The 27,120-nt window shown below is 42.9% G+C and overlaps 1 protein-coding gene across 5 annotated transcripts in view; it reads left to right on the top strand.

Moving 5' to 3' along the window:
- The first annotated feature begins 5,545 nt into the window (after positions 1–5,545).
- Positions 5,546–27,120, top strand: part of Scaf4 (SR-related CTD associated factor 4) — a 61,555-nt gene continuing 39,980 nt past the window's right edge. For all 5 annotated transcript variants that reach the window (XM_041678482.1, XM_041678486.1, XM_041678485.1 and 2 more), the window contains exon 1: positions 5,546–6,022. In XM_041678482.1, coding sequence (XP_041534416.1) covers positions 5,993–6,022 — 30 coding nt within the window. In that variant the 5' untranslated portion in view covers positions 5,546–5,992. The remainder of the gene's footprint in view (positions 6,023–27,120) is intronic.

A 27,120-nucleotide genomic window follows, 5' to 3' on the forward strand; every position in this document is an offset into this window, starting at 1 on the left:
AGCAGTGCGGCCTGTGCCAAGTTTTAGACAGGTAGAAGGCATCTGGGTGTGTCTGATGGAGGCATGACCCACCAGCCCTCAGCTTGGAGAACAGAAGGTCCAGAGCTAGTCCAGACTTCAGTGCCGGCTACCCTACCACTTAGCCACTGTAAGCCAGCTGACCCAAGGAGCCTGACAAGTCTCTGGCCCACCAGGATGTGGTAGGAAATATCCAGTCTTTAGAGGACCAGCTCTTGGGTTCTGGGCCTCAAGGCCAATGGACCCTTCATATCTGTGTGTTCTGCACCCATGGGGTCAACCGATCGCAGATTAAAAACATGTTTTTAAAATTGCCTCTGGGGCTCAGCGTGGTCTTGCACACCCTTAATTCCAGGACTCCCTTACTGAGATAGGAGGCAAAGGAAGGAGAATTGTCCAGAAACTCCATCACCACTCTCTGCCTTTCCACTCCCTTCTAGAAAACAAACGAGTCACATTAAATCATGAACAGCTTCAGATATCAGCTAGGGCGCCAGCACACCAAAGTTAACAGTGGCAATTCCTCAACTTTTGCCTGGGAGTCTACGCTGAGGTGTGACGACAGAGACCTGTGGCCCTTCTCACCCTGCTTATGCTGCTCCCAAATCGCCAGCTGGTGGTGCAGACCCACCAGGGTGGGTGAGGAGGGAGTTGGGAAGGGGTAAAGGGTCTAGGTGAGCTCTTCTGGCCGGGGGCTTCTTGTTAGGTCTCTGGGCTGCAGGTGGCAAGAGCTCACTTTGTCATGGCTGCTTTGAGAGCCCTGTGGGTTTTCTGGGCCCTTTCTTCCTACTTGCTTTGATCATTTCTTCCTGTCATTAGTGCCCCACCTGGGGTGAATAGGCGTCTGTTCATGTCTTCTCAGGAAAAGCCACACAACACTAAGCTACAGAGTTCCAAGATGGGCATGGTGGGACACACTGGTAATCTCAGTACTCAGGAGGCTGAGCCAGGTGGATCTCAGCCAAATCCCATAATGTGAAGCCTGGCCACGTTAATAAGGAGAATTTCCCCCAATAAGTTAAACTAAATAGAAGGGAAAGCAGGAAAGACAGCAACGACTGGATACAGTCACGAAGGCTAAGAGTGGGGTGGCATTTCCCGTGTAAGCCTTTTCCACTCAACAGTGCCATGCCATGGCCGTTGGGCTAAGGAGGATGGAACTATAGCCATGCGGTACAGCAACTAGCAACTTAAAGGCAAGAACTCTTAGTTATTTACATATAAAATTTTTTAGGCTAACAGATTCATCACATATAGTTTTGAGCAAGTAAGTAGAAGTCAAAGGCACAAACCAAGCAGGCTGATCTTCGGACTCTCTAATCCTTATGAGGTTTGTATAATAGTTCACATGATCCAATGGAAGAAAAAAAATAATGCAGCAGAGGTAAAAGAGACCTGAGAAGGAAAGAAGAGCTGAAACAAGGGTTGGAGGAGAGAGAGAAAACCTTAGGAAGAAGAGTGGATCATTTACTTGCAGTGACAGGAGAGGAGGCTAGACACATACCGAGGCTAGGACAGGTGGATGCAGAAATGTCAGTCTGAGGAAGTCCTCCAAGAGACATGGGAGCAACATTATCATTTGGAAGTGAGAACGGGGTAGGCACTGGGAGTATGAGGACAGTTCATTCAGGAATGTCAGGTTGGTTTGATTCTCAAAATCAATCTCTGTAGGTTGTTATGCTAGCAAAATGGGGGAGCCAGTGGTCATCTCCGTGGACAAGACAACAGCATCTGAAGAAATTCAATACTCACTTATGATCTCAAAGAATAAAAATACTTGGTGATAGAGCATGTGCTTAGTATGTGACAAGCTCAACCCTCAACAGACAAACACACACTAAATGCCTGTGTAAGGCTTCTGTACATTTTTGAAAAACGAAGAAAGTAAAATTTCCCTAAAATCCCAACTGCTCATGCCACTGAGTGGCTCCCTTTTGACAGTCTTGGCTCTTTCCCGCACCCTTTCTAGTCTGTCCCACCTTTTTGGCAATAACAGCATAAGAGCTTGCAGACAGAAGTTGGCACAAGCAGGAGCCAGGCGGGGCCTATCTGGAATAAGACGTTAGAAATAACCATTTGTTCTCGATTCTTTGCCCTGTAAATAGTTTCTTGACCCTTTGGGGAATGAGATACTTTCTGGCCACATTTCCCACACTTCTTACAAAAATGAGTCAAAGGGTGCAGAACTGACCAGAAGATGACACCCGTCCATTTTTGTCCTCTGGATGTTCATTCTATTTCCTCTCTCAAAAGTGCAAGCTTGTTGACAATGGTTTTCTCAACTTCACATTTTCCCTTCTCCATTTTGAACAAATGAATCGGGATAAATCTAGGCTCCTAGGAAGAAGGCAAACTTGCAAGTCTGCAGTGTCCTGCTGGTTTTTATCATTCACATCTATTTATGATCCTCCAGCACGTTCTAAAGTAGGGTACGTTCTTACTGCTGCAAGGTCAACCACAAAGGACAGCTCTTGTGAGATTCTGTCCTTTGCCCCAAAAAATGTGTAAACAGAAGATTGCCTGGTCTGCCTGCAGTGAGAGAGAGAAGTCCAGCAGGAGCTGTGCACACAGCTGTAAAGGTCCCCTTTCTTCAGAACAGAGGAATGCAAAGAAACTGCAGCTGAGGTATCCAAAGTCTAGCTGATAGCACACATCTCTAGAGCCACTTTTAAACCTCCCAAGCACTGTCAACAGAGAAAACAAACAACCCTTTCCAGTAAGCAACCCCTATCTAAGTTACTCACCTCAACCACAAGGAGCTTTAACCTGAAATCTTGTTCCTTACACATGGACATCTCAAGAGGATGGGTTGCAGAAAAGGTACTCGCCTGGGCTGCCATTCTCTCACTCCAAACAGTTACACTCTTAAACATCCATTGTGCACTGACTCTCCAAGACACCACCTCACAGCTGAGCCTGTCATCTTCCCCCTTAGTCCTCTCTGGTTCCAGCTCAAATTTTCATAATTCCTTAACCCAGACCAATTTCCTTGATATCTAAGATAAAATAAATAAATAAATAAAACCTGTTGGTTGAAGAGGGGAAAAAAAAAATCTCGTCTTGTGAGCATCTTCATGGTCTTCTGAAGGTCACAGACAAGAGTAGTTATGACTTACAGTCAAGTTTCCTGAAGGCTCATGTTTGAATACTTGGTGCGAGCTGGTGGTGAACATTTAGGAGGGAGAGCCTCATCCTGAGAGGGGGAATACTGAGAGCATACAAAGCAATACAGTTTCTTTCCCAAGCTTTCTGCTTCCTGGCTCCCTCTGCCATGGACCAACCCATTCCAACCATCACATTTTCCCTGCCATGTTGGACCGTGTCTTCTCTCAAGCTGTGTCTGTCAGCTATTAGGTCACATGAAGAGAAAAGTAACTAATACACAGGTAGAGAGAAGGAGTATGCCATGCTTGATTGATGCAGGCTCTCCCACAGATAACAGCAATGCAAGTGGACAAGCGCTGTCCTGGATATATGGAGCAAAAGAGGACGAAAAGGATTTTGTCTTTGCTTTAGCAAACAAGTGAGCACACTCCTCTCACCTTCATACAAACTTCCCCCTTATCCTAGTGTCCCCTAATGTCTGCACCATGTGCCTGTAAAATCCCTTGACCTGCCTTCCTCTTCTGTGATGTGTAGTTCTTGGGCTTTTGCCCTCAACACTCTAGCCAAAGTGGAAGATAAATTTGTGGATACTAAACCAACGTCCCCAGAGCTTTCCAATGACTTAATTTTTAAACGATATGTAATAATTAGACGTATTTACTCGGCAGTGTGGAACAGAAGGCGCACGTGGACACTGAGTAATGGTTAGCTCAGGGTAAATGGCACCGCCATTAAAGCAGACTTTTATTTATTCATTTAGGTCTTTCCTTTGGGGGGATTGAGACAGGAATAGTTATCCTGGAACTAGCTCTGAAGACCAGTCTGACCTTGAACTCATAGAGCTCTGCCTGCCTCTGTCTTCAGGGCACTGGGACTAAAAGCGTGTGCCACCACCAGTAATCTTGCTTCTTTGTGTGCGAGATATATTTAGAATCCTCTCTAATGGCTATTTTGTTAACCACAACTATCATACTGAGGTATTTCTCAATCCTTACCCTGCTGGACTAGAACCTTCTCCCCGGACAGGGCTGGTCACTCTCCAGAGGTAATTTTTTTTTTCTTCCCAAACTCTTGTTCTTAAAGTCTATCTGTCCTGTTTCAGTTCCTTCCAGTTGTATAGGCTTGACCCCCAGGAACCCTCACTTACTATCTCAGGGCAACTCAAAAGGCACAAGCCTCCAAAAGAAAACTCCAGCTGTGTGACCTTGGGCATGAAAGTTAACTGAATGAGGCCTCTCTCCGTTGTAAAATGAGCGCTCTACTGATAGGTACTGACACAGAACCTTGGCACGGAGATTAAATGGCAGACTCACATGTCTTGTAGACCCTGGCACACGGAAAGTGACCTACAAGTGTTAACCACTACTCCCTCAAACTCATTCCCTTCTGTAATTACCAAGCTGACTCAAACCCACCACCCATGCAAGCCCTTCAAGAAGCATCATGCACCCTGCTTGACACCATCCCTCCTGAATGCCATCGTGTCCCTGTCCCACTTCCTCAGTATGTCCTTCTTCCACTGCCTGATACCTTCAGCCTCATCATCCCCAGGGCCTGAAGCCATGCAATCCCTGATCCCACTTTCTTTTCACACCCTTCTGAGCGCATACTTTGAACGCTGCCAACCTCCCCTTAGGAACAAAATCCTAACTCTATAGGACCGGGTCTGTGTAGGGTCGGTTGCTTTCCCTAAGTTCCAGCACGTTGTCCTCCAGGGGGAGGTGACAAAACGCATATGTCCCAGAGGGTCCCTTCTTTCTCTAATTCTGTTTTTATCTCACTCGTCATTTTCTCCGGGAAGTCTTTCCGAACTTCCAGTCCGATGAGTCAGGTCCTCTTGTTTTGATAATCATGCGCTCCTGTGTCTGCCCTCTCCACTAAAGTGAGGTTTCTGCAACAGAAAAAAAACTTTCATTTTTCACACACCCGACCAAGCACGTTGGGTCAGGCTGTGAGAACTCGAAGAAAGTGGATCCGAGCAGCGCTTCTACCGAGAACGAAACAACCGGGTTTAGGGAAATTTGCGTCAGGGATTTGGGAGCCCAGCCCTCGGAGGCCGCTCAGGGCTTCCTGCACGTCCGCATGGGTGTCCTTGCGGGCACACAGCCGGAACCCAGGCAGTTGGGTGAGCGCCGTCACGGGTGAGGTCGCAGCAGGGAGTTTAGGAAAATGCACACGTTCGCCCTCCGCGCTTTGTTTGTTGTGGCAGCGGGGCGAAGTCCTGCCCTGGCACGATGCACCACACACAATGCACCCGGCGAGCCCTAGAGACCCACGCTCACCGCAGCCACCACCGGCGGGAAGGCGCCCGGCGTAGCGCCGTCACACGCTGGTTCCCCGGCGCGCGGTGTGGGCGGGGCGTGGGCGGAGGCAAGCGCCAGCGGGGCGGGGCCGCGCGCAGGAAGCGCTTGGAGGCCCGAGCTGTCCCAGGGTGCCCCGCGCGGCGTGCACTCGGGTCGCTGCCGCCATCCTGCTGGCGAAAGAGAGGCGAGAGACAGAGAGGCCCGCCCGCTAGCCGGCCCGGCCAGTGTGGGCCAGTGCGTGAGGGCGCGGGGGGCCGTGTCAGCGCGACGCAGAGCGCAGCCGCCACCGCCAAACGGACATGTTGGAGCCCCGTGCTGCCGCCACCTCCCTTCCCTCCTCCGGCGCACGGGACTGAGCGGGGGCCCGCCGCTTCTGACTGCGCTCGACCGGCCCGGCCTCGCCGCCTCGGCCGCAGCCCCTTCCTGCTCGGCCTCGGCCTCCGCCGCTCGTCGCCTACCGTCCTCCTCCCCCCCACGCCCCAGGCCCTGCCGGCTCCCGGCCCTGCTCCGCCGCGGCGCGAGGTCTATGTGACCGGCGGGCCCGGAGCAGCCGCCGCAACACGAACATGGACGCCGTCAACGCCTTCAACCAGGAGGTGAGGGGTGCTCGGGGCAGGGCTGCTGCGGGCCAAGCGGGCCGCTTCTCCCGCTGCCCGAGGGTTTTTCGAGCACCGAGTCGGGGCGGAGACGCTTCCTGCCCGGGGTTCCGGGGCGGCGGGCCTGAAGCTGAGGAGAGGTCGCGGTGGGGGGCTGACCCCGCGCCCCTCCCCCGCCATGTCCCCTTCGCCCCCTTCCGGCCTGCGCCGGCTCCGGCTCCTCCAACGTGGCCCTTGTGCTCCCGGCCCGGCTATCGGCTCGGCGGGGCCGAGATCCCGCCAGGGGTTGCAGCGGAGCGCGGGTGGGAGGGCGGACTTAGGGGCGGGAGTTCCCGCGGGTTGGGGGACCGGGGCGGCCGCCGCCGCCTGCGCTCTCCTGTTGCTCAGGCCGCCGCGCGTCGGCCGCTGGACTCTGATCCCTGCTGGCGGAGAGTTCGAGAGGGTGTCTACCCTCCTCCTGCCTCCTGGCCTGACACGCTCACAAATAAGCAGAGAGAGGTGGTTCCTTAGTCTCTCGAGTCTGGAACGTACCCTTTCTCAACAACGTGACACCTGAAAAGTTGAATGGGAGAGCAGAGTATTTGCCCCGCCGTAGTCGGCGAGAAAGGCTGCGAGAATCTCGGCTTGCTCACCCTGCACTCTCCTCCCGGAGTACTTAGTCCTCAACTTCATTCTTCAGGAACATTTACACGTGAAAACCCCCCAAAACCGGGAACAAAGCTGCCTGCCGCCTTAAAGCTCTCTGATCGTCCAGGTGCTGCTTTGGGAGCATAAAGTCTATACCGTCTTATTTATCTTGAATGGGTTTGGGAGGAGGAGACGACCATTGATGCTTTAAAACGCAGTTACAGACTGGAAATATTGTGGGTTGAGTTCGGTTATGTTTCCCGTTTCAAATACTAAAGATAAACCAGCACTGAAGAAATCTGATGTCATAGTTTGACATGTGTTGATGTGGTGTCAGAACTTGCTCCATCGCACGGTAAGATTTCTGTGGCTGAACTTGCAATAGGATTGAGGTGTTACTCCCCTTTCGATTTGTAGTGCCCTAATAGGGGGCCGTCCACTTAATCCCACAGTTGAGAATATTTATTGTTGTACAGACTGTCCCGTCCCCCTACCCGTACCTCAGCTGATGAGTACATCACAGACTGCAGCACTGGCACATGGTGTTAGAAAGTGAACTGAGGAAGTTTACTAGGTGTGATTTTCAAAATAGCCAAATAATATTTCTGGAATTTGGATTCCCAGAATATTGGTACTAACGCTCCAGATATTCCAGAATTCAGCGTTGATTTTTGTGGCATTGCCTGGGACATTTGCCTCTTGGAGGGCAGTGTTTCAGTTCTTTTTCCCACCCCCACCCCCATGGTAGCAGGTGCCTGGCAAACTGTTCTTGGATAGATGGGAGCTTACACAAATGCCACAGTCGTTAAGATTTCAGGCACACCTCCCAAGATGAAAACTAACTTGTGTTTTTAATGAACAAGGATTTTTAGTGTGCTTTTAAAGGCCAGGAATATTCAATCTTGATTTGAGGTATTGTGGAAAGTGGTATCAAGTACTTTGTTAAGGTAGCAACATTAACGTCTGCATTTAGGCTTTGTAGAATACCAGGAGAGTGGTCAACAGATTAAGATTTAATGGCTGCTAAACCTTCTAAGAATGATAGAGTTTGAAGCTTAGAACGGATATAGCCTGAAACTGCAATAATTGCTTTGAAATACCAAACTTAGGGATGTTTGCACATTGAGAAGGGGAAATGCTATTTTGACCTTTTAAATGGCATAATGAGCATTTTCTCGTGTTCATTTTCCTTTTATTCCTCGTCTTTATGAACTTGAAGTCCAATTTGTTAGGCATATGTTTCCACTGCCAATTCTTTCTGCTAAATTGCAAAAATAAAACCTAGTTCTTCTGCCTTTTTGATTTGTAGTACTTCTCTACTCTTTCTCCCTGTTCAGAAAACGTTATTGACTGGGTCCTTGTGGTATCGACTCTCCCAAATCTAGTGTTGTTTTAAACATGCTCGCCTGTTCTTTGTTCAGTTGTGTCTTTAACACTGAGAAAAATCTCTTTTGTCACTTAGGGGTCTATCTGATGGAACTCTAGCTAAGTTTTTCCTTTGGGCTCTGCGTGTGCCAGGTGCCCAGGAGATGTCAGTGAGAACTTAGAAGGAGAAGGAACGGTGTCAGGGTTTCAGAGAAAGAGAGAGTTGGAAGGGGCAGCAGGTCTGCGGTGTGAGAAGTGGTCTGACTCTGGGAGCTGCCGGAAAGTAAGGACGGGAGTTTAGAGGGCCATGTTTTATGTTGAATGCATTTGAATGTCATGTTTAGGCTGTGGGAATCACTGAAGATTTTAAGTAGTACAATAGCAAGATTGAATTTAGCTTGTAGTAGTGTGGTGCTTTGTGGAAAGGCAGGTGTAATTTCGGGAGAGGCATGGAAGGATATGGGCCAAAGGAATTCATGGACCTTGGTGTCTAGTAGTTTTGTAAACACCTTTGTCCCTGTGTTCTGTATGCTGAGGTAGTGATGGTGCTAGCAGTACAAGTCAGTCGTCAAAAGTATGTTTAGCGGAGATCAACATGGGTTTGGTTTTGAAATAGGTTAAGTTGCTCTTGTGTGGAACAGTCATGGCTGTTTTTGGCAAGCAATCGGGCATCTAGTATTTAGAGTCAGAAGTAGCCGAAACAGGGACAGTCTCTCTCAGGTGGGTGCTGGTAAAAATTCCAGGGTGCAGGGGAGAGAAAGAAAATACCTACTATAGCATATTTGGCTTGTCATGCACTTTACATATGTCTAGTTTAACAGATACATATTCCTGCAGCCTTGCACAGACAAACAGCTACATATAGAGAGGTTGGTTTTCTTTCTTTCTTTGGAGACAGGATTTCTCTGTGTAATAGCCCTGGCTGTCCTGGAACTTACTTTGTAGATCAGGCTGTCCTCGGAGAGGCTGATTTTTCAAATATGTTAAATAATAATTCACACAAGGGCACATTTCTAAACTAATGGCAGAGCCAGGGTTTGAAGGTAGATCTCTTTGCTTATCTGATAAACTTTGTAGACTACCAAGGGAGTGGTCAACAGATTAAAGATTTAGACCACTGAACCTTTTAAGGGTAATAGAATTTGAAGTTTAGGGTTGAATGGATAAGGAAATATGAGTCTTTGGTGGTTTGGTTTTGAGCATTTAGAGGAAACGGCTGCTTTATGGGTGATGGAAAGAGAGAGGCTAACAGTATATATACTAGAACTGTTGAATGGCAGGCTATGTGTTTATGCATACTACACCGTAGGATTTTAGTCTTGGTAAGGAGGTAGGCTCTTTCTGAGATTGGGCGGTTGGAGTGGCACATCATAGACCCTAGTCTCTATTAGATAAAAGGAGGGGCCTCTGGTGTATAGACAGACAGAACATCAGTATTACTTGAAATCAATTGTAAAGGAGAGAATGGAGCATAGCATATTCAGGGAAGGGCAGGAAAAGGAAGTTTTAAGGCAACAAGAGAAGGGAGGTGAGGGTCAAAAGGAAAAGGACAGACTGGGAATGATGTCAAGGAAGTCTGTCTTTATAGATGGTGAAGAGAAGAGAGGTGATGTTACCAAAGGCACTCATAAACTTGGTATTTGGGTGCTTTATTCTCTCGATGACACACTGCTAAGTCTTGAGAAAGGTTGACCAAGGCAGGTCCACTATGGCCAGTACTTTGTGCTCTGCTATGTGCTTCTCCTCAATGTGAAAAGTTTAAAATTTTGCTGAAGTTTATTTTTTTTAAGGTTTATTTATTATATATAGTATTCTGCCTGCATGTGTGCTTGCAGGCCAGAAGAGGGCACCAGATCTCATTACAGATGGTTGTGAGCCACCGTTGGTTGCTGAGAATTGAACTCAGGACCTCTGGAAGAGCAGCCAGTGCTCTTAACCTCCAAGCAATCTTTGCAGCTCCCTGAAGTTTCTGAAGTTAAGGAAAGTTACAGAAATTTTTAGCCAGGCAGTGATGGCGCATGCTTTTAATCCCAGCACTAAGGATGTAGAAAGTTACAGGATTTTTTTAATCCTTTAATTATAAACTTAGGCTTTAAAAAGTAACATATCCTGACCTCCCCATTTATCTATAATTTTAAGATCTTTAAGGTATAAAAATAATATAGAAAACAATTTTTTAAATGAAAATATGAGTTATTTTCAATTTTAAAAAGTCCCTTTTCTCATTGTCCTCACCCAAGTCTTACTTTCAGCAGAGACAAGCAAATGATGAAATCTGACACCTGTTAATGATAAAGACAGAGTCTGTGTTTGTACTTATGTTGCTTATTGTGCATATTCTTAAACATGCTCACGAACTAATTCTACAGAGAATCCATGTTGGCTGATAAACTGCAATAAGCTTTGTTGAGTGTGCTCCTGTGCACATCTACTCTGATGACTCCTTTAGTCATAAATGTGAAGGACCACAGCAAACTGTTTCAGTATGTGTTAGAAATTTAAACTGGGGGGGCTGGAGAGATGGCTCAGTGGTCAAGAGCATTGCCTGCTATACCAAAGGTCCTGAGTTCAATTCCCGGCAACCACATGGTGGCTCACAACCATCTGTAAAGAGGTCTGGTGCCCTCTTCTGGCCTGCAGGCATACACACAGACAGAATATTGTATACATAATAAATAAATAAAATAAATATAAAAAAAAAGAAATTTAAACTGGGCATACAGCATGGGGACCATTGATGCAGCTACAGCCGGAAGCTCTGTTGAAAAAGCTCTGAATGAAAAAGGAATACGGGTTTGAACTCAGACCACAAAAAGGGCTTTCTGAGAGTTTTAGCAGCATACAGTGCTGCTTTGCAGTGAGGGAAAAATGAGTAATTTAATCTTCATTTTATATTAAAGTCAGACAAGTTAAGCTCATTTTATATTTAAAGTCAGACAAGTTAAGCTGTGAATATTTGTTACGATGTTCTACTGTCGGTCTTAACTCGGCACTTACCTGAGTATCCTGGTAAGTAGGGAGCTTGCTGCCCCTTCCTCTCCTCACTGTAATTGCTGGTCATGATTGTTCAGTGGAATTTAGATCTCTGATGAGGCTATTCCTTTATTTTAACCTGCAGTGTGAATCATTCTTTTTTGAGAGATCTGACTTAAAAAAAAATTCAAAATGCTTTTATTGTGTGAAGGGATAGGTACTATTAGTTTGTTATTTTATCTGACTGCAGGATGCTGTTATCCTGGGGGGGTGTTGGATCCTTTTACAGCTTGCTTCTGTTCCCTGTTTTCTTTTCATGGTAAAGAAGGAAAGCTGGCTTTTTGAGCATTCCAAGCAATCCCTAATGTTTGAGGTAAAAATATGCTTCTCTTTAACATTTTTGTCAAGTATTTTATTCTAGAAAAAGTTACCTACATAAGTAATAAATTGATTTAGAGATAAATTTAAGAGTAAAAGAAATGTTTCAGCTGGGTGGTGGTGGTGCATGCTTTTAATCCCAGCACTCAGGAGGCAGAGGCAGGTGGATTTCTCTGAGTTCAAGGCCATCCTGATCAACAAGAGCAGGTTTCATGATAGGTTCCAAAGCAACACAGAGGCCCTGTCTTAAAGAACAAAAAAAGAAAAAAAAGGTTTGATTTCTAAATACAGTAAAACAGAATTGGGGATAATCTATACCTAATCATAGAAAGATGGCAATATTGTGGTTTTGTTTCTTTAAAGCCAGAAACAAATTGTAGGTCTGTACACATTTAAATCTAATTTTAAATATACCTTGATAACAGTTTATTATATACCCTGAAGCATTTATGTGGCTTGCAGATTACATTCCTTGCTTTATAGTTAAAGCTCTTACTGGTGTGTTTATTTCCCTTACCATGTAGCCCTCACTCATTAGTCTGAAAAGCAGTGAAACTCGGGGAAACAGTTAAGAATTGGAAAGTAGGGTTGTTTTTATCAGGGATAAATGATCATTGGGCTCATTAAAAATGGACTATCCATTTACCTCTTGAAAGCTCTCAATTGTGTTTGGATAATTGGAGCATCTTGGTATAATCCATGCAATCACTAATCCTAGATGGGCAGAATAGTTGACACTCAATGTAGCTCCCCCCCCCCCAAAAAACATCTGTTTCCACAGAATCATTTTCAGACTTAATAGATACTTGGATAAAAATGACCAGAGAAGAAATTTGGCTGGTCATGGTGGTTCATGCCTTTAATCCCAGAGGCAGGTGAGTCTCTTGAGTTTGAGGCCAGCCTGTTCTACAAAGTGAATTCCAGGACATACCTAGGGTTGCACAGAGAAATCCTGTGTCAAAAAGAAAAAAACCCCACAAAACTTAAACTTTATATACATACATAGATTCATACCAGTTACAGGTAAGTATCACAGTGGAAAGTGTGGTTCGTTAGCACCTGATCTGTCTTTTTAGAGTCGTAAAACTTGCTATGTATTGAAGCAGTATATTAAAATTGACTAATGAAAACTTGAGAGAAATTGGGGTTCAATCTGAAGATCCAAAAAGCAAAGCAGCCACCTACTGGCTTTCACCTCAATCTCAGTTCGAAATGGCAGTCCTGCTTCCAGGAATCTCAGAATGAGACTGAGAACTGTGTCCTTGTGGTTTTTAATCTTCTCTAGGACTGGGATTAAAGGAGTGTACCACCCAGTTTCTATAGTAACTAGTGTGGCTACTGGGATTAAAGGTGTGTGTTACCATTGCCTGGCTTTGAGACTGACCAGTGTGTGGCTGATTTACTCTCTGAAACCCAAGCAAGCTTTATTTATTAAAATACAATTGAAATGCCACAACAGTGTATTTACTGTCGCAGTGGTTGTTAATAACATAATAGTATGCTAATCTCTTCAGGTTTTAAGCTTATTTTATCAATGGCTACTAAATTAAAGCATTACATATTTTTGTTCAGTAGACAGTTAATGACTAGACTTATCTTACCTTTAAAGAAAAAATGAGTTGATAGTTGTACATGAATGAGTAGGTGAAGAGGCAGGAAGTCCCTGGTTGCCAGTAGGAATTTTTAAAAAGCCTACTTGACAGTAGATTGAGAAGTCCTAACGTCATCTATGTGTACAGCATTGATTTTAGTGTTGGTTGTCATCTTGGTCAGAAAGTTACCCTTACTGGGGTCTGCGGGATGGCTCAGCAAGTGAAAGTACTTGCTCTTGAGTGTCTGGTCATCGGGATTTAGTCCCTGGAGGCTAAGTAAATTTGAAAAGAGTGAACCAAGTCCATAAAGTTGTCTGGCCTCCACATACACTCCACATATCACACACATTTGTTTTTTAATTCACTGATGATTTTCACCCCGAAGGCCCATGTCTGCTTCTACTGTGTTTATTAACCACTACACACGTCTACATAAATTCCCGGTTGCTGCTTGTCATTTAGTAATGACTATCTGCATAATTTTTGTTTGTGAACCTTTAGTTTTAAAGCTTAATATTCACAATATATTTGTTCAAAGCTGCTTCTGGCTCTTTGAAAATAAATATGTTAGAAGCATAATCTTGGGGAGGAGGCATTCACATAAGCAGCATAGTCTGAATATTGTTCAAGCACACTCAGGTTTATTACAAAACTGGAGACACGGAGCCCAAGCAAACCTCAGTTCTCTATCCTATTACTTTGAAAGTGAATGCATTTGAACTGGCAGCTTGAGGTGGGGAAGTAGGTATTTCCTGATGAATTTGCGCTGAGTGGATTCATACTAAAGGTATTGAAGTATTGGTTAATCTTAGCAGTAACCACTCCACCAGTCTGTAAGACTTACAAGTCTCCATGAACGAGATACTAGGGTGAGGTAGGGGGTTATTTTATTCCTGGTGCTATTATTGCAAATATATAATGGTAAAAGAAAAAAACCCCAAAGCTATATTGTGTTTAGACCTGATTCGCTATATCCCTTGCTATTCCCCTGGTGTTGTGATCCCTCTCTAAAGTCTGCTATTGTGTTAGAGAAGGACTTACCAACTTTGCAACCTGTCATTGCCCTCTGAAAGACTTCAAGTCTTTCTGTACGTTATCATGAGGTTTCCATTTTGTCTTTTCCTTGTTCTTGGTCAACATTAATTTTTAACTGAAGCAAAATTATAAAACCCTACCTATATAGGGTGTTACTACATTATTATTATTATACATGTCTTTTAAGTTTTTTGTAGATTTATGTGTATAAGTATTTTGCTTGCATGTATGTATTGTGCCATGTACACAGTACTGGCAGAGGCCCGTTAGATTTCCTGGAACTGGCATTACAGGTGGCTGTGAGCCACCATGTACGTACTGGGAACTGAACCTGGTTCCTCTGCCAGAGCAGCAAGTGCTCTTAACCATGGAGCCATATAACTCTTAGGAAGCAAGGTATTTTTTAAAAATTAATGTCTGGGCTGGGGAGGTGCCTGCCTTAGTATAAAGGGTTTGCTATGCAATCATAAGGACTTGAATGTGGCTCCTAAGACCCACATAAAAGCTGGGTTTGGTAGTGCATGCCTGTAACCCTAGCACTGGGGAGGTGGGAACATGAGGATTTCTGAAACTTTGTAGACAGCTAGCCTTGCTGAACCAGTGAGCTCCAGGGTGAGAGGGAAGCTCTCTGGAAGTAAGGTGGAAGGCATGTAATGTTAACTTTTGACTTCCACATATATACCCAACACACTTCATTCATTCATTGATATGGATGATTACCTGCTTTGTGAGCTGCACCTGAGACTGGAGTTAAAGACCGTTGTGAGCCACCTTGTGGGCACTGAAAACTGCATACCTTTTTTCCCTTTGCAGTTTTGGCTGGCTTGTAACAGTTGCAGCCTAGACAGTTTTTGAGCTTGCAGCATGCTTGGCTCTGCCTCTGAAGTTCTGGGATAACATGTGCGCCACCATTGTGACTGTCCAGATTTTTATAAAGTCCCACCGTTGTCCAGTATTCTAAAAACTAGTGAATTGTATATTCTTAGAATTCAGTTTTGTTATATAAATTATATTTCAAAACTTTAAAAACTCAAAAATGTTATAACGTGCCATTTCACTATTTTCTTTTAGCCAGCTTCATGGCTTTGTAAATCCTTTGATGGTTCTGAATCTAAAGTTTATTCAAAGGGTGTCTTTGTTTTTGACATGATATTATAAGAAGTTACCAGAGGAGACACTTCGAGGAAAAACAGGAGTGGGAGATACTGTGCTTGCTCATTAAATATCAGCCAGGTGCTATAGCCAATGTTATATATCTGTCTAAATGCTTTAAAAAAAAACTTTAAAACTTTGTTTTTTTCTAGTAAAATGACTTTATATCCTTGAACCAAGTATTTTTCTCTATCGAAGTGTAGGAGGAAATATCTCATGAAAATGTTTCTTCATAGGTAATTCCTTGAGATACTAGTTCAAGTTCACTAGTGAAGCTAATAATAATAACTTGATCTTGAAACCTGGTAGTAGAGCAGTAGTGTGGGTAAAACGTGGACATTTTAAGAAATTTTTATGTGTGTGTGATGGGGTGTGTGCAGGTGCCACAGTGTGCATGTGGAGGGCAGAGGCTTGGTCATAAACACCTGTAGTAGGAGGACACAGGCCTGCTTTTTGTCCCGGACGCCCAGCTCCTGGCCTCCCGGCTAGTTTAACCCCCCCCCGAAATAACCACACAGAAATTGTATTAATTAAATCACTGCCTGACCATTAGCTCTAGCCTCGTATTGGCTAACTCTCACATCTTGATTCAACCCATTTCTAATAATCTGTATGTCACCATGAGGTCATTGCTTACCGCGAGAGATTCTAACCTAAGTCCATCTCAGGCCGGAGATTCATGGCGTCTGCCACACTTCCCTTCTTCCCAGAATTCTGTTCTGTCTTCTCTGCCTATCTAAGTCTGCCCTATCAAAAGGCCAAGGCAGTCTCTTTATTCAACCATGAAAGCAACACACAAACAGAAGAACCTCCTACACCAAACACCTTTACTTGCTTACCTATCCTGCCAGCCCCATACATTACTAGAAGCATCTTCTGGCACATTTCTTGAGCAAGTGAAAAGAAGTTTTGGATTGACTGCATTTTGGTGAAAATGGGGGTTAGGAATGGAAAAGACCTGGCATTAGAAACTGGGGCTGAATGGCTAAAATCCTGGTGAGGGAATTGCACTTGACTCTGAAGTGAAAAAAATGAATGCAGGATGGATTTTTGGAAATTGTAGAGGAGGTTCTCCAAAATGAAGCATAAATTGGGGGTATAGTTTAGGGCAGATCATCGGAAATTACTTTGAAAACTTATTTTTACATTTATGTGAGTTTATTTTGTAAAATGTTTCTCTAAGGTCTAGAATTAAGGAATTTTATGCATTTGTGGGAAACTGATAAGTGGAAAGAAATGTAGGGAAGAGGGTTCTAGATGCTTGGGTTTAGGGAGGAGGGTTCTGGAGGGCATTATGTGTGGCTTTACTGTTAAAGTGTCTGGTTTGAAACGTGTAGAAATCCGAGGACTAGGTTTATAAAGAAGTAGGTGGGGGAAATGCACTATTTACAGCAAACTAAAGGCCTTGGGTTGGAGTGCATCTCTGTGTGAGAATTCTTGCCAAACGTGGAGTCCCAAGGGTGGTCCCTAGTACCAAGAACAGAAGGAAGGGGAGGAAAAGAATTCAAGACGTTGCTCATGGGAACAGTACAGTAATACAGTATCTTTCTCCTAGTTATTTTAAAATTTTTCTGAGAGATGGCTCAGAGGTTAAGAGCACTGGCAGCTCTTCCAGAGGTCCTGAGTTCAATTCTCAGCAACCACATGGTGGCTCACAACCATCTGTACTGAGATCTGACACCCTCCTCTGGCGTGCGGGCATACATCGAGGCAGAATGTTGTATACATAATAAATAAATAAATCTAAAAAAATAAATTTTTCCTTTTTGTAGTTTAACTGTTTTTGTGTTTATGATAGGCCCGTGTACATACCTTGCTCTAAGCAGTTGGAAAAGGATTGGTTTAAACATTTAGGCTTCAAGGGATTTGACACCAGAAAATGGAATTTACACAAAAATAAGATACTAGTAATTAAAAGGATTCTTCCTTTAATACACAGATGTCAATAAAATACATTTAAAACAGTAGTTTCCCATATTTGTGTTATATATTCACAAAGTTCTGGTAAGAATTTAAAGAGAAGGTTTTTTTTATTGTAGTTTTAAAAAGTATTATTAAAGCTTTCCAAATATAGCTGGCAATATATAGCTAAGTTCAGTATTCCAGCACTACTACCTTCCAGAATTTCCAAGCAGTGTAAATTGTTAACTTCAAATAAAATTTATTTCACTAACAAGTCATACCTGATACTAATGACTCTCTATAGTTGGCCTTTGATTGATTGATTGACCGACTGACTAACTAGTTTTGGGTTTTCAAGATAGGTTCTCTCTAATAGCCCTAGCTGTACTGGAGCTCTCACTTTTAGGTAGACCAGGCTGGCCTTGAATTCACGAGATCTGCCTGCCTCTGCTAGGATTGAAGGCCTGCATCACTCATTTAATTACATTTTAAAAAGACACGGCACATAGCTGTAACTCCAGCACTCAGGCTGAGGCAGGCAGAACTTTAATTTGAGGCTATCTTCCGAGCTAAACCTTGTCTCAAAAAAAGAAGTTTTGTTTGTTTTGATTTTCGAGGGTTTCTCTGTAGCTTTGGAAGTCTCCTGGAACTAGCTCTTGTCCAGGCTGGCCTTGAATTTACAGAGATCCACCTGCCTCTGCCTGGTGTTAAAGGTGTGTGCTGCCTCGGCCCAGCTGCCTCTGCTTTGTATATGTGTCTTAGACCCAAATTAAATTAATTTCTAAACCCATTAATTTAATGTTTTTCATTTTGAAACAAGTGCAAATTAGGGAAATTTAAATTAGAAAATGAAAGGGAAATGAAATTATCCCACTAAATGTTATACCTGTTCATTTTGAGTAAGGTGTTTTAGTATTTCTTTCTCTTCTGCTTACATTGGGATTTTTCCCCTTTGAAGACAAAGTCTCAACTGTGTTTCCCTGTGTATCAGGAGATTGTTTTATTTCTTTTCTGAATAGTAACAGCGAGAACTTTGGAAGCATGTCATTATTGCCTTGGGTACATTTCTGGAGGTAGAATTTGTTGAATGTTATGGAGTCTTATTTGTTTTTTAGTTCTGTTATTATAACTTGATATTTTTCTGAGGAATTGAAAGGCATCAGCTATGTCTCACCACCTTTTGGCTTTATGCTGGACTCACCACTATAGATAGATGAAGAATTATAGTTCACTTTAATTTTTATTTGAGTTTTGCTTGATAGAGTTGTTCATTGATTTACTGTTTATTGACGTTTCCTTTGTTAATCGAGTTCACTCTAGTAGACAGTTTCACTGTCTTTTGAATCATTTTTAGTGGTATTCATGGAGAGAAGGCATGTGCCTACTGCACATGGGGAGGTCAAAGGACTTAGCTGCAGGACCTTTGAGTCGAGGACATCAGACTCAAGTCCAAGGCTTAGCACTAAGCACTTTTCCTTGGGGAGCCTTCTCATCAGCCCTGCTCTTGATAGCTCTGTACACCAGAGTCATCTTTTAGTAGAACAGCATAATAGTATTTGTTTTTATTGTGCTTGCCTTCCCCAACATTAGGAAGAGTACTTTCTCAAACATGGCTTTCGTAAATGACATGTTAAAGCCCTAACATGAAACTGTCAGAAGGCACTGCACGCTACCCTTCACCTAATGGTTCTAGCAGTTAAGTTTTGTGGAATTGTCTTTGGGTCTAATTAGCTGGATAAGCATTTTTTCCAGAAATGATTGTTATCTTTTATTAAGAAATGTGTGTGTCATTTTATGTTTATGTTATTAAACATCCCAGTTGTGTTGACTTTAGTTTTTGATTTGGTGTGAACTAATGTATCTGATACACTGAGTCAATGTACAAAAGAGGAGAAAGAGTGGAATTGAATGCTCTTGATGCCTGTGCTCACTGGAAGGCTTCAGCAGCTGTCTGTCATTCTAAATGTCTATGTGGCTCTTTTAGAAGCCTGTGGGGGTTAGAGGACAATTTCCAGGAAAGAATTCTCGCCTCCATGTGGTTCTGGGGACCCAACTCACTCAGTCTTTGGTGACAAGTGCCTTTGCCATCTCACTGGGGTTTCTTGCTTTTTTTTTTGCTTTTGTTTGTTTGTTTCCCTTAAATTTTATAATTAAATGGAAATAACAGGACTTGAATGAAAAAGTGCTTTGTCATCTTGGAGTTTATATAATAGGAAAGGAGAAGTAAATTTGAGAAAAACAAAATTTTCATGTTTAAGGGAAAGAGGTTGGGCTAAGCTAAGTACTTTGGAAAGAAACGAAGGAAGGAAAAAGTACTTAAGGAATTTAAGAATTAAAGAAATGTTGAAGGTGCTGGGGAGATGGCTCCATGCTTACAGTGCTTGCTGTGGCAGCACATCCCTGAAACCCTGTGCTGGAGGGCAGAGGCAGGTCCTGCTCAGCTAGTCTGGACAGTTAATGCCCTCCACATTCAGTGAGAGACTGTCTCAAACAGGCAGTAAAGGACAGTTGACTTTGACCTCTGGCCTTGGTGGCATACACACACTTACGTGAACATGTACACACCTTTCTTTTAAAAATTAAGAGTGGGGCTGAAGAGTTGATTCAATGTTAAGAGCATTTGTTCTTTCCAAGGTCCTGGGTTAGTCACAGCACATACATGGTCGTTCACAGATGCCCATAAATCTGGTTCTAGGACGCACATGATACATGCTAATGATACTCATAAACATTTTAAAAATTAAGACTGCTATGTAATTTGTTTGTTCGTTTGTTTGGTTGGTTGGTTTTTTAAGACAGGGTTTCTCCGTAAAACAGTCCTAGCTGTTCTGGAGCTCACTCTGTAGACCAGGCTGACCTTGAACTCAAAGAGATCCGCCTGCCTCTGCCTCCTGGGTGGTAGGATTAAAGGCGTGCGCCACCACCGCCCAGCAAGAGTGCTATACAATACCTTATTTATTTTCATTTCCTTGATAGCTTAATTTTCAGAGTAGAACTTGGAGAGTCTGTGTCAGTTCTTCCAGTTCTGTTTCTCTTACTCTTACAAATATCTAGTCATGGCTAGTTACCAACCGTCGGAACTTTCTCAGTTATTAACATGAAAAAACTGTTTTCTCAAGTGAAGACTGCTTAACAGTTTTTTCCAGAAAGGCCATTGACTATGACTTCATCCTGAATCAGTTTGAAAAATAGAGGTCGGATGAAGTTATCAAGTAGTTTTAATAAAGAGCATTAGGACCATCAGTTGAGGTCATCCTAGACATAAGCCCCCCCCCCCCCCCCCCATATTACTTAGTCTAAGGCATACAAAGTGAGCACATAAATTGAAATGAAAGTTGACCTAAATAGACTGGAGAGACTCCTAAAAAAATCACCATGAAGATGGGGTTTTATGGGAGGTGATGATGGAAAGCGGTCCAGGGAGTAAGTTAATCACAGATGTTAACAAAGTAGATGAGCACTGTTTTATTTAAAGCTGTAAACACACCTCTCTTGTGTTTATTGGGTGCCAACAGTGCGATTCCTTGAACCTGGGGCTGTTGTTACCTTATGTATCAAAAAACTGGGGGTTGAATGGTCTTCACATGGAGTGTTTATCCTGGGTTATCTGAGGGGGGCCCTGTATAATCATAAAGGGTCCTTATCCAAGAATGGCAGGAGACAGAAGGAAGAAAGGGCAAGCAAAGATCAGAGAGGGAGAAGGCACTGTGCTGTGCCTTGAGGGTGGAAAAATAGGTCGTGCACATAGGCATGTGGTCAGCCAGAAGAAGCTGAAATAGCGAGGAATGGATTCTACTTGAGTCTCCAGGAGTGCAGCCCTTCTGCCATCTTGTTGTTGGCTAATGAAAGTCTGCCTTCCAAAATTCAGGGCATGGTGGGCACATGAGAGATCCCTACTCTGCCTGAGGCTGAAATGTAGGTCAGTACAAGCAATACTGCTGTAACCACTGGTACTGATTGACAGAGAGTTACTAACTAAAAAGTCTTGGTACTCCTGTGTTTTCACTATAAAAGATTTCTCTGAGTGTAGCATTTGTGTACTATCACATCAGTATAAAAATAAGAGCACTTGGCTCTGCAAACTTGAGGACTATGTGGAAAGCTGGTAGGATTGTGTAAGCATGATTTTGACGCTATTGCTGTGGTGGGTGGAGACAGGAGCATCCCTGGAGCTTAGCTGCAGGTTCACTGAGGGATCCTGTTTCAGGAGAATAAGGTAGGGAGTGGCAGAAGACTGTTCTGTGACCTTTGTGCGCTCTCTCTCTCTCCCTCTCCCCCCCCCCCCCCAGTCACATGTAGGTACACAGACAAAACTGGTCATTTTTTAAAAATTGAAAACAAGATTCTTTGGCTGGAGAGATGTCTCAGTGGTTAAGCGGTTAAGCCTTCCAGAGGACTTCAGTTCAATTCCCAGCAACCACATGGTGGTTCACAGCCATTTGTGATGAGATCTGGTGCCTTCTTCTGGCATGTAGGTGTACATGCAGGCAGAACACTATACCTAATAAATAATCTTTAATAACATACCAAGATTCTCAGGGCATTATGTTGCTCATTTACTGAGTGCTTATATGCCAGGAGTTAGGCTTGGGATCTATGTACATTGCCTTATTTAGTTTTGACAACCTTAGAAAGCAAGATGAGCACTATTAACATGCTTTTTTTCAAATTAAAAATCTTACAGTTTGGAATGGTTAGTTAGAATGACATTTATGAATGATTAAGTTCATGTGTATGGAATTATGTTCATGCTGTTTGTGCAAGTACGTTGGGAGATGACACCTAATCAGATACGGTTGGATGCCATTGTCATGAAAACAGGTTATTAAGCTGTTTAGCTGGCGGTGGTGGTGCATGCCCATCACTTGGGAGGCAGAGACAGGAGGATCTCTGTGAGTTTGAGGCCAGCCTGATCTACAGAGCTAGTTCCAGAATTGCCAAGGCTACACAAAGAAACCTTGCCTCAAAAAACCAAACACAAACACACACACAACCCTGAGAGAAGAAAAGAAGAAAGCTTGATCCCTTGCTTTCCTCTCTTTGTGCTCACTCATTGTCCTTTGCCATGAGATGCCATGGAACAAATGTCTCCACCCAAGAGGGACACCTTCGACTATCCAGCTTCTGGAATTATAAGTTATTTCCTGCAGCATCTGAGAGATTGCAGCATGAGAATTATCTTCAGTTCGAGTGAGGCCCTGGGTAAAAATATAAGTTCCTTAAAAATTACATAGTGGGCTGAGAATGTAGTTGCCCTGCACACCGTTTTAAAAATTTCCTAGAGTGGAGTATTCTATACAGTTACAGAAAACTGAGACATTTGCCAAGGTTTGTGCGGTTAGTAGAATGCCATTTGCTTTATCTGATCCACAAGTGTGAATGAATTCCAAAAGAAGCATAGTCTAAGTTCTTGTGTTCTTTGTCCTAAGTCTATTTACCAGGCAGGGCAAGGAATGAGGCTGAGGAGTAGTAGTCTTTGTGTCTCAGGCTAGCATGAGAGAGGACCATGTCACAGGTAGCCTTTCCTAACAGCTGATGGAACAAAGAGTAACTCAGGCTGGTTGGTGCAAACGAACATTAGGAAAGAGAAGGAACCTCCTCATCCTGGTGCTTTTGAGGTCTGCTGTTATCAGTGTAAGAGGAGTTCATGGCTCCTCACCCTTCTTCATGGTGGACTTTTCCTATTGATAAATGAATGGAAATGCAGGCCTGTTGGGGGGGCGGGGAGCTGTACCAAATGGTCTGAACACTCACTGCTCACAGGTAGCAGTACAGACTACAGATTTAGAGTCCAGTCTTCTAACTCTTAGTCCCTCAGTGTCTGGTGTTTTTCCATATTAGACAATGTTGGATTAACAATTTTATGATTTTCACGCTTTGTGTTTTAAATCGGTTCTTTTTTGTTTTGCCCTTGAGGTTTGTTTGCCAAGACTGAATATTGGTTAGAAATAACCAGTCTTGAGTTTCTTTTCTCCCCTCCATTTTAACATTTAGGCTTTATTTTTCTCATTTTAAAGTGCCTCCCCATCAGTGCTTTCCTATTTTTTAACCACAGTCCACAGGAAGACTTATAATTTACTCTTAGAGTTATGTGTTAAGTGCCCATAAGCAAAAGTGCAGATTTTGTGAAACAGGTACATTTGACTCAGTACTACCTCAAAGTTAATTAGTTTTGCCTTTAAAATCCTGGAACTGTTCCAGAGGGTGAGGCTTCTCTTGGCTGTGTGTTGGGCAGTGCTGGGACTCCTGAGTGGTGGTGTGCAGGCAGCCTGCTCAGGCTGCTCAGTGTTTGAGAATCTCCCATCCCACCACCATGTGCTTGAACGGTGTTGATCTCGTATCTCATTTGTAAGACAGGCTTCTTTTTCTCTTGTCATTATTCCCTAAATAATGCGCCTTAACAGTTGTTTTTACATAGTACTTGCTATGTATTAGATAGTATAAGTGGTCTAGAAATGCTTGAAAGTACACCAGAGAAAATGCAGCATCTATGCCATTTTCTATAAGGGACCTTAGTGCGGAGCCAGTGACACCGGATACGTGCATTAAGTGCATTAGTTGTGACTTGAGCCTGTAGTTTGGAACGCAGCGCAGTACTCTGAACTGGTTCCAAGGTGTCCTGGTAGTAAGCTGACCTCCTGAGCATCTGCTTTCCACTGCATTAATGATTTGATATTTACATTCCACACTTAACTTTTCTTAAGTAAGCAGAGCCTGGCATGATTTCCTTTCTCAGCATTAGCCGAACTTCGTGGGCTGTTAGTTGATTATTGGATCTCTGTTCTGACCGAGAATAACAAATTATGAAAAGTCAGGAGCTGTAATCAAAGTTGGGGATTGTCACAAGGCCAGCCTTTTTAAATCTGAGAGATTCCTCAGGCAATACTGGTGACCCTGACAAATTTTTTGTTTAAGATTATTAAATTGCAACTTGGCTCTAGATGAGGAGAGGAAGGACTAAGTAATTAGTCATTTACTTTAGATATGAGAAACTTATTGTAAATAGAAAATAGATTAACAATTTGTTACTTATTTTTATCCACTTCCTGTTTTGAGACAAGCTCCCACTAAGGCCGGCCTTGAACTTGTAACCTCTTCCTTAGCTTTTCAAGTAACAGGCATCATGGACTTTTGTATTGGGCTTGGCATAATTGATTTTAATTAAAGAAAACAAAATCGAGATTGGTACATGTGAGGAAGGGTGGACATAAATACCGGGAAAAGAAAAAAGGCGACTATTAAGGACAATTTTAGGTAGATCCATTTAGGAGTTGAATTGATAATAAACTAACCTTTAAATCTCCAATTTTGAAGCATTCCTAAAGTGTTCTTCCTCCAATTAACATCAAATTCAAATTCATAACTCTTAAGACTCAAGGAGAGTTGTTAAAACAGACTCAAGGTCCCTGGGAACCTTCTGCTTAACAGTTTACAGTATAAGCTAGGCATGATGCACACACTTTGATCCCAGCCAGCACTGAGAGGCAAAGGCAGGTGGGCCTCTAATTTCAAAGCTAACTTGGTCTACTCATTGAATCCACATCAACCAGGGATACACAGTGATATCTTGTCTCTAAATAAATAGTTCTGAATATGGTCCTGCTGCTTCTCTCTATGCTGAGTTCAGTAGTGTTTGAACTTTTGAGTGAAAAATTAACTCCCCAATACGTTTCTGCTTACATACAATCCTTATGACTGAAAAACTCGTGTCTGGGGTCTGCAAGGTAACTCAGTGGGCAAGGGCTATTTAAAGGCTTTAGAAAACATGAATCTGTCCCTGGTATCAAAAGTGGAAAGAGAAAACTGACTACCTAAAGTCCTCTGTTGTCGGACCCCCCTTCCCCACCACCACATGTACCATGACGTGCTCACACCTTATTCGTGTCACATAAAAATGCACACAAATGAACAAAAGCTTCATGTCCTATATGAAAGAACAAGGTTTGGTTTGTGTTCTTAGCCTCAGAGTATCTTCTGATAGTGCTAGGTGCTTTTTTGAGTTTTAAGATTTCACTTTGCTCTGATGTTCCTTTGTGCAGCTCGTTGTACTTTGTTGTATTTCTTAACTTTCAATAGACTCTGGGTTTCCTTTTAGCACAAATTCTTTGGCTTTCTTTGGAAGATACTTGTTTCAGACATGGACCTGTTAGTATTGTGTTAAAGATCCGTTTGCACATCTTCTGGCTGTTGAGTGCACAGACCACATTCTCTTTCATTGTCAAATGAATGCAACATTCAGGGAGGAGAATATGCCTGCTTGGCTTGGGATTTTTTGTTTCTTGAACTCCCTATCATGGTCAGTGCTCTGTGCATAAATGTAGTTGATAAACAGCATTAGATGCACCATTAGGAAGTGTTGACTTCAGAAAAGACTAGATTTGACTACTTCAGTTCAGATTCACTTCTTGGGCATCACCTAAAATGTGGAACCTTTCTAATAAGAGTCATGTGAAAACAGATCTTAAAGGCAGTGAGGTCACCCTGCTACCTTATGCATGCTAGATATGGAAGTAATGCTTTTCTTCCTTAGGTACCTCTTGTTACTCATTTGCCCAAATGTTGACTGTTGGTATATCTTTTATCTTTAAAATGATTAGTGATGGTTTGTTTTTGCTTGGACGAAGTAGCAGTCTTGTACACTCATTGGGCTTTATTTTAAAAGAAAACAGTGACTTGCTTACTGTTGACAAGACTCAACATGTGCAGTGAGATTCACGTATGAACTTTTCTGCAGCCCTTTCTCTGTTTTCAGTTACATAGATGGGAGGAATAGTAAATGTGTGCTATACGTTTATGAATCAGTTTTAGAGTTTTTAAGTTGAAATACTTAAATTTGTCGTTGTTCACTGATTTGATTAGCTTCGCTCATTACTGTGTGCTTTCTACTTTCCATTTAGTGTTATTCTCAAGGAGAACATTTTTGAGACAGAGGATGGGGGAGTTTGTTTGCGCATGCACACAGCCAGTAGAGGGGACTGGATCCCCTGTGGCTAGAGTTAGAGACTGTTGTGAGTCCTTTTTTTTTTTTAAAGTCTCTTCAGAAAATGAATTTGTATGTGAAATCTTAAGTTATTTCTCCCATTTTCTTAACATGTATAGAAATTGTCTAGCCTTTTCTGCTTAGAGTATCTGAATCCTATATTAGCTATATCTAGCATCCCATGCTTTTTCTATATGTAGGTACTCGCTATCCCCAGTTTAAAGAGCTATGAAATAGTGAGTTTTTAGGACACGCTGCCAGGTAGGGCTGCTTACCCTAGGAATAGACTTGTTTCTTAGACTGGTGTTTATGTCTAGTCAGTGTGGTATGAGTAGCACATACACACTTGAAACATTAATGTTAGCTAGAAGGAAATGGAGATAGCTCACGGGAGGTTGATGCTGCTCACAAAACCCTGAAATGTGCTTGACAGTCATTAGACCGCTCTTGAAGTGAATGTTGTTACCTAAAGAGTGTGTGAGTGAGTGCGTGTGGACTTGTGTGTAGAGAGGACAACCTCTCATGTCTTTCGGCTTCTTTGAGGTTACTCAGTCTTTGTGCTGCAAAAAAATCTTCCCAGACATGGGAACTCTATCCTTGGCTGACCTGGAGCTCACGGAGGTCTGTCTACCTCTGCCTCCCGAGTATCTAGGAGATTAAAGGTTTGCTGTCATACCCAGGCCTCATTTCCTCAGATCTTAAACTGCTTAATCTCAGGGTTTATATTTATAACCCTTTCGGACTCTGATTATTAACATTTTAGTTGAATTTAATTTATTGAATGTATAGAAATTTAATTTGGGGGGAAGATCAGTGCGTGTTTGGGGATCAAGAGGTTACCTGATTGCTGTAAACAGTCTGACTATGAGTGCTGGGCCAGGTTTCATATGAAGTTTTAATTCTCACACTAGCATCACAGATACTTGGATCTTTTATAATGGCGTTTTAAATCTGTTACTTGACTTTTTACGTGTTTGTCTGAATGACCTTAAGGTTATTGAAAGTCCTTCAAAGTCTCAATAAAGATTTGGAATTGAAAATACACTAAATATTGATAAAATCACACTACTGCCAGACTCCGTCCAGAGGAGATG

The sequence above is a fragment of the Microtus oregoni genome, unplaced genomic scaffold (assembly GCF_018167655.1).
Source record: "Microtus oregoni isolate MIOR12 unplaced genomic scaffold, Mior012 000030F_ref0000283, whole genome shotgun sequence".
Lineage (NCBI taxonomy): Eukaryota > Metazoa > Chordata > Mammalia > Rodentia > Cricetidae > Microtus > Microtus oregoni.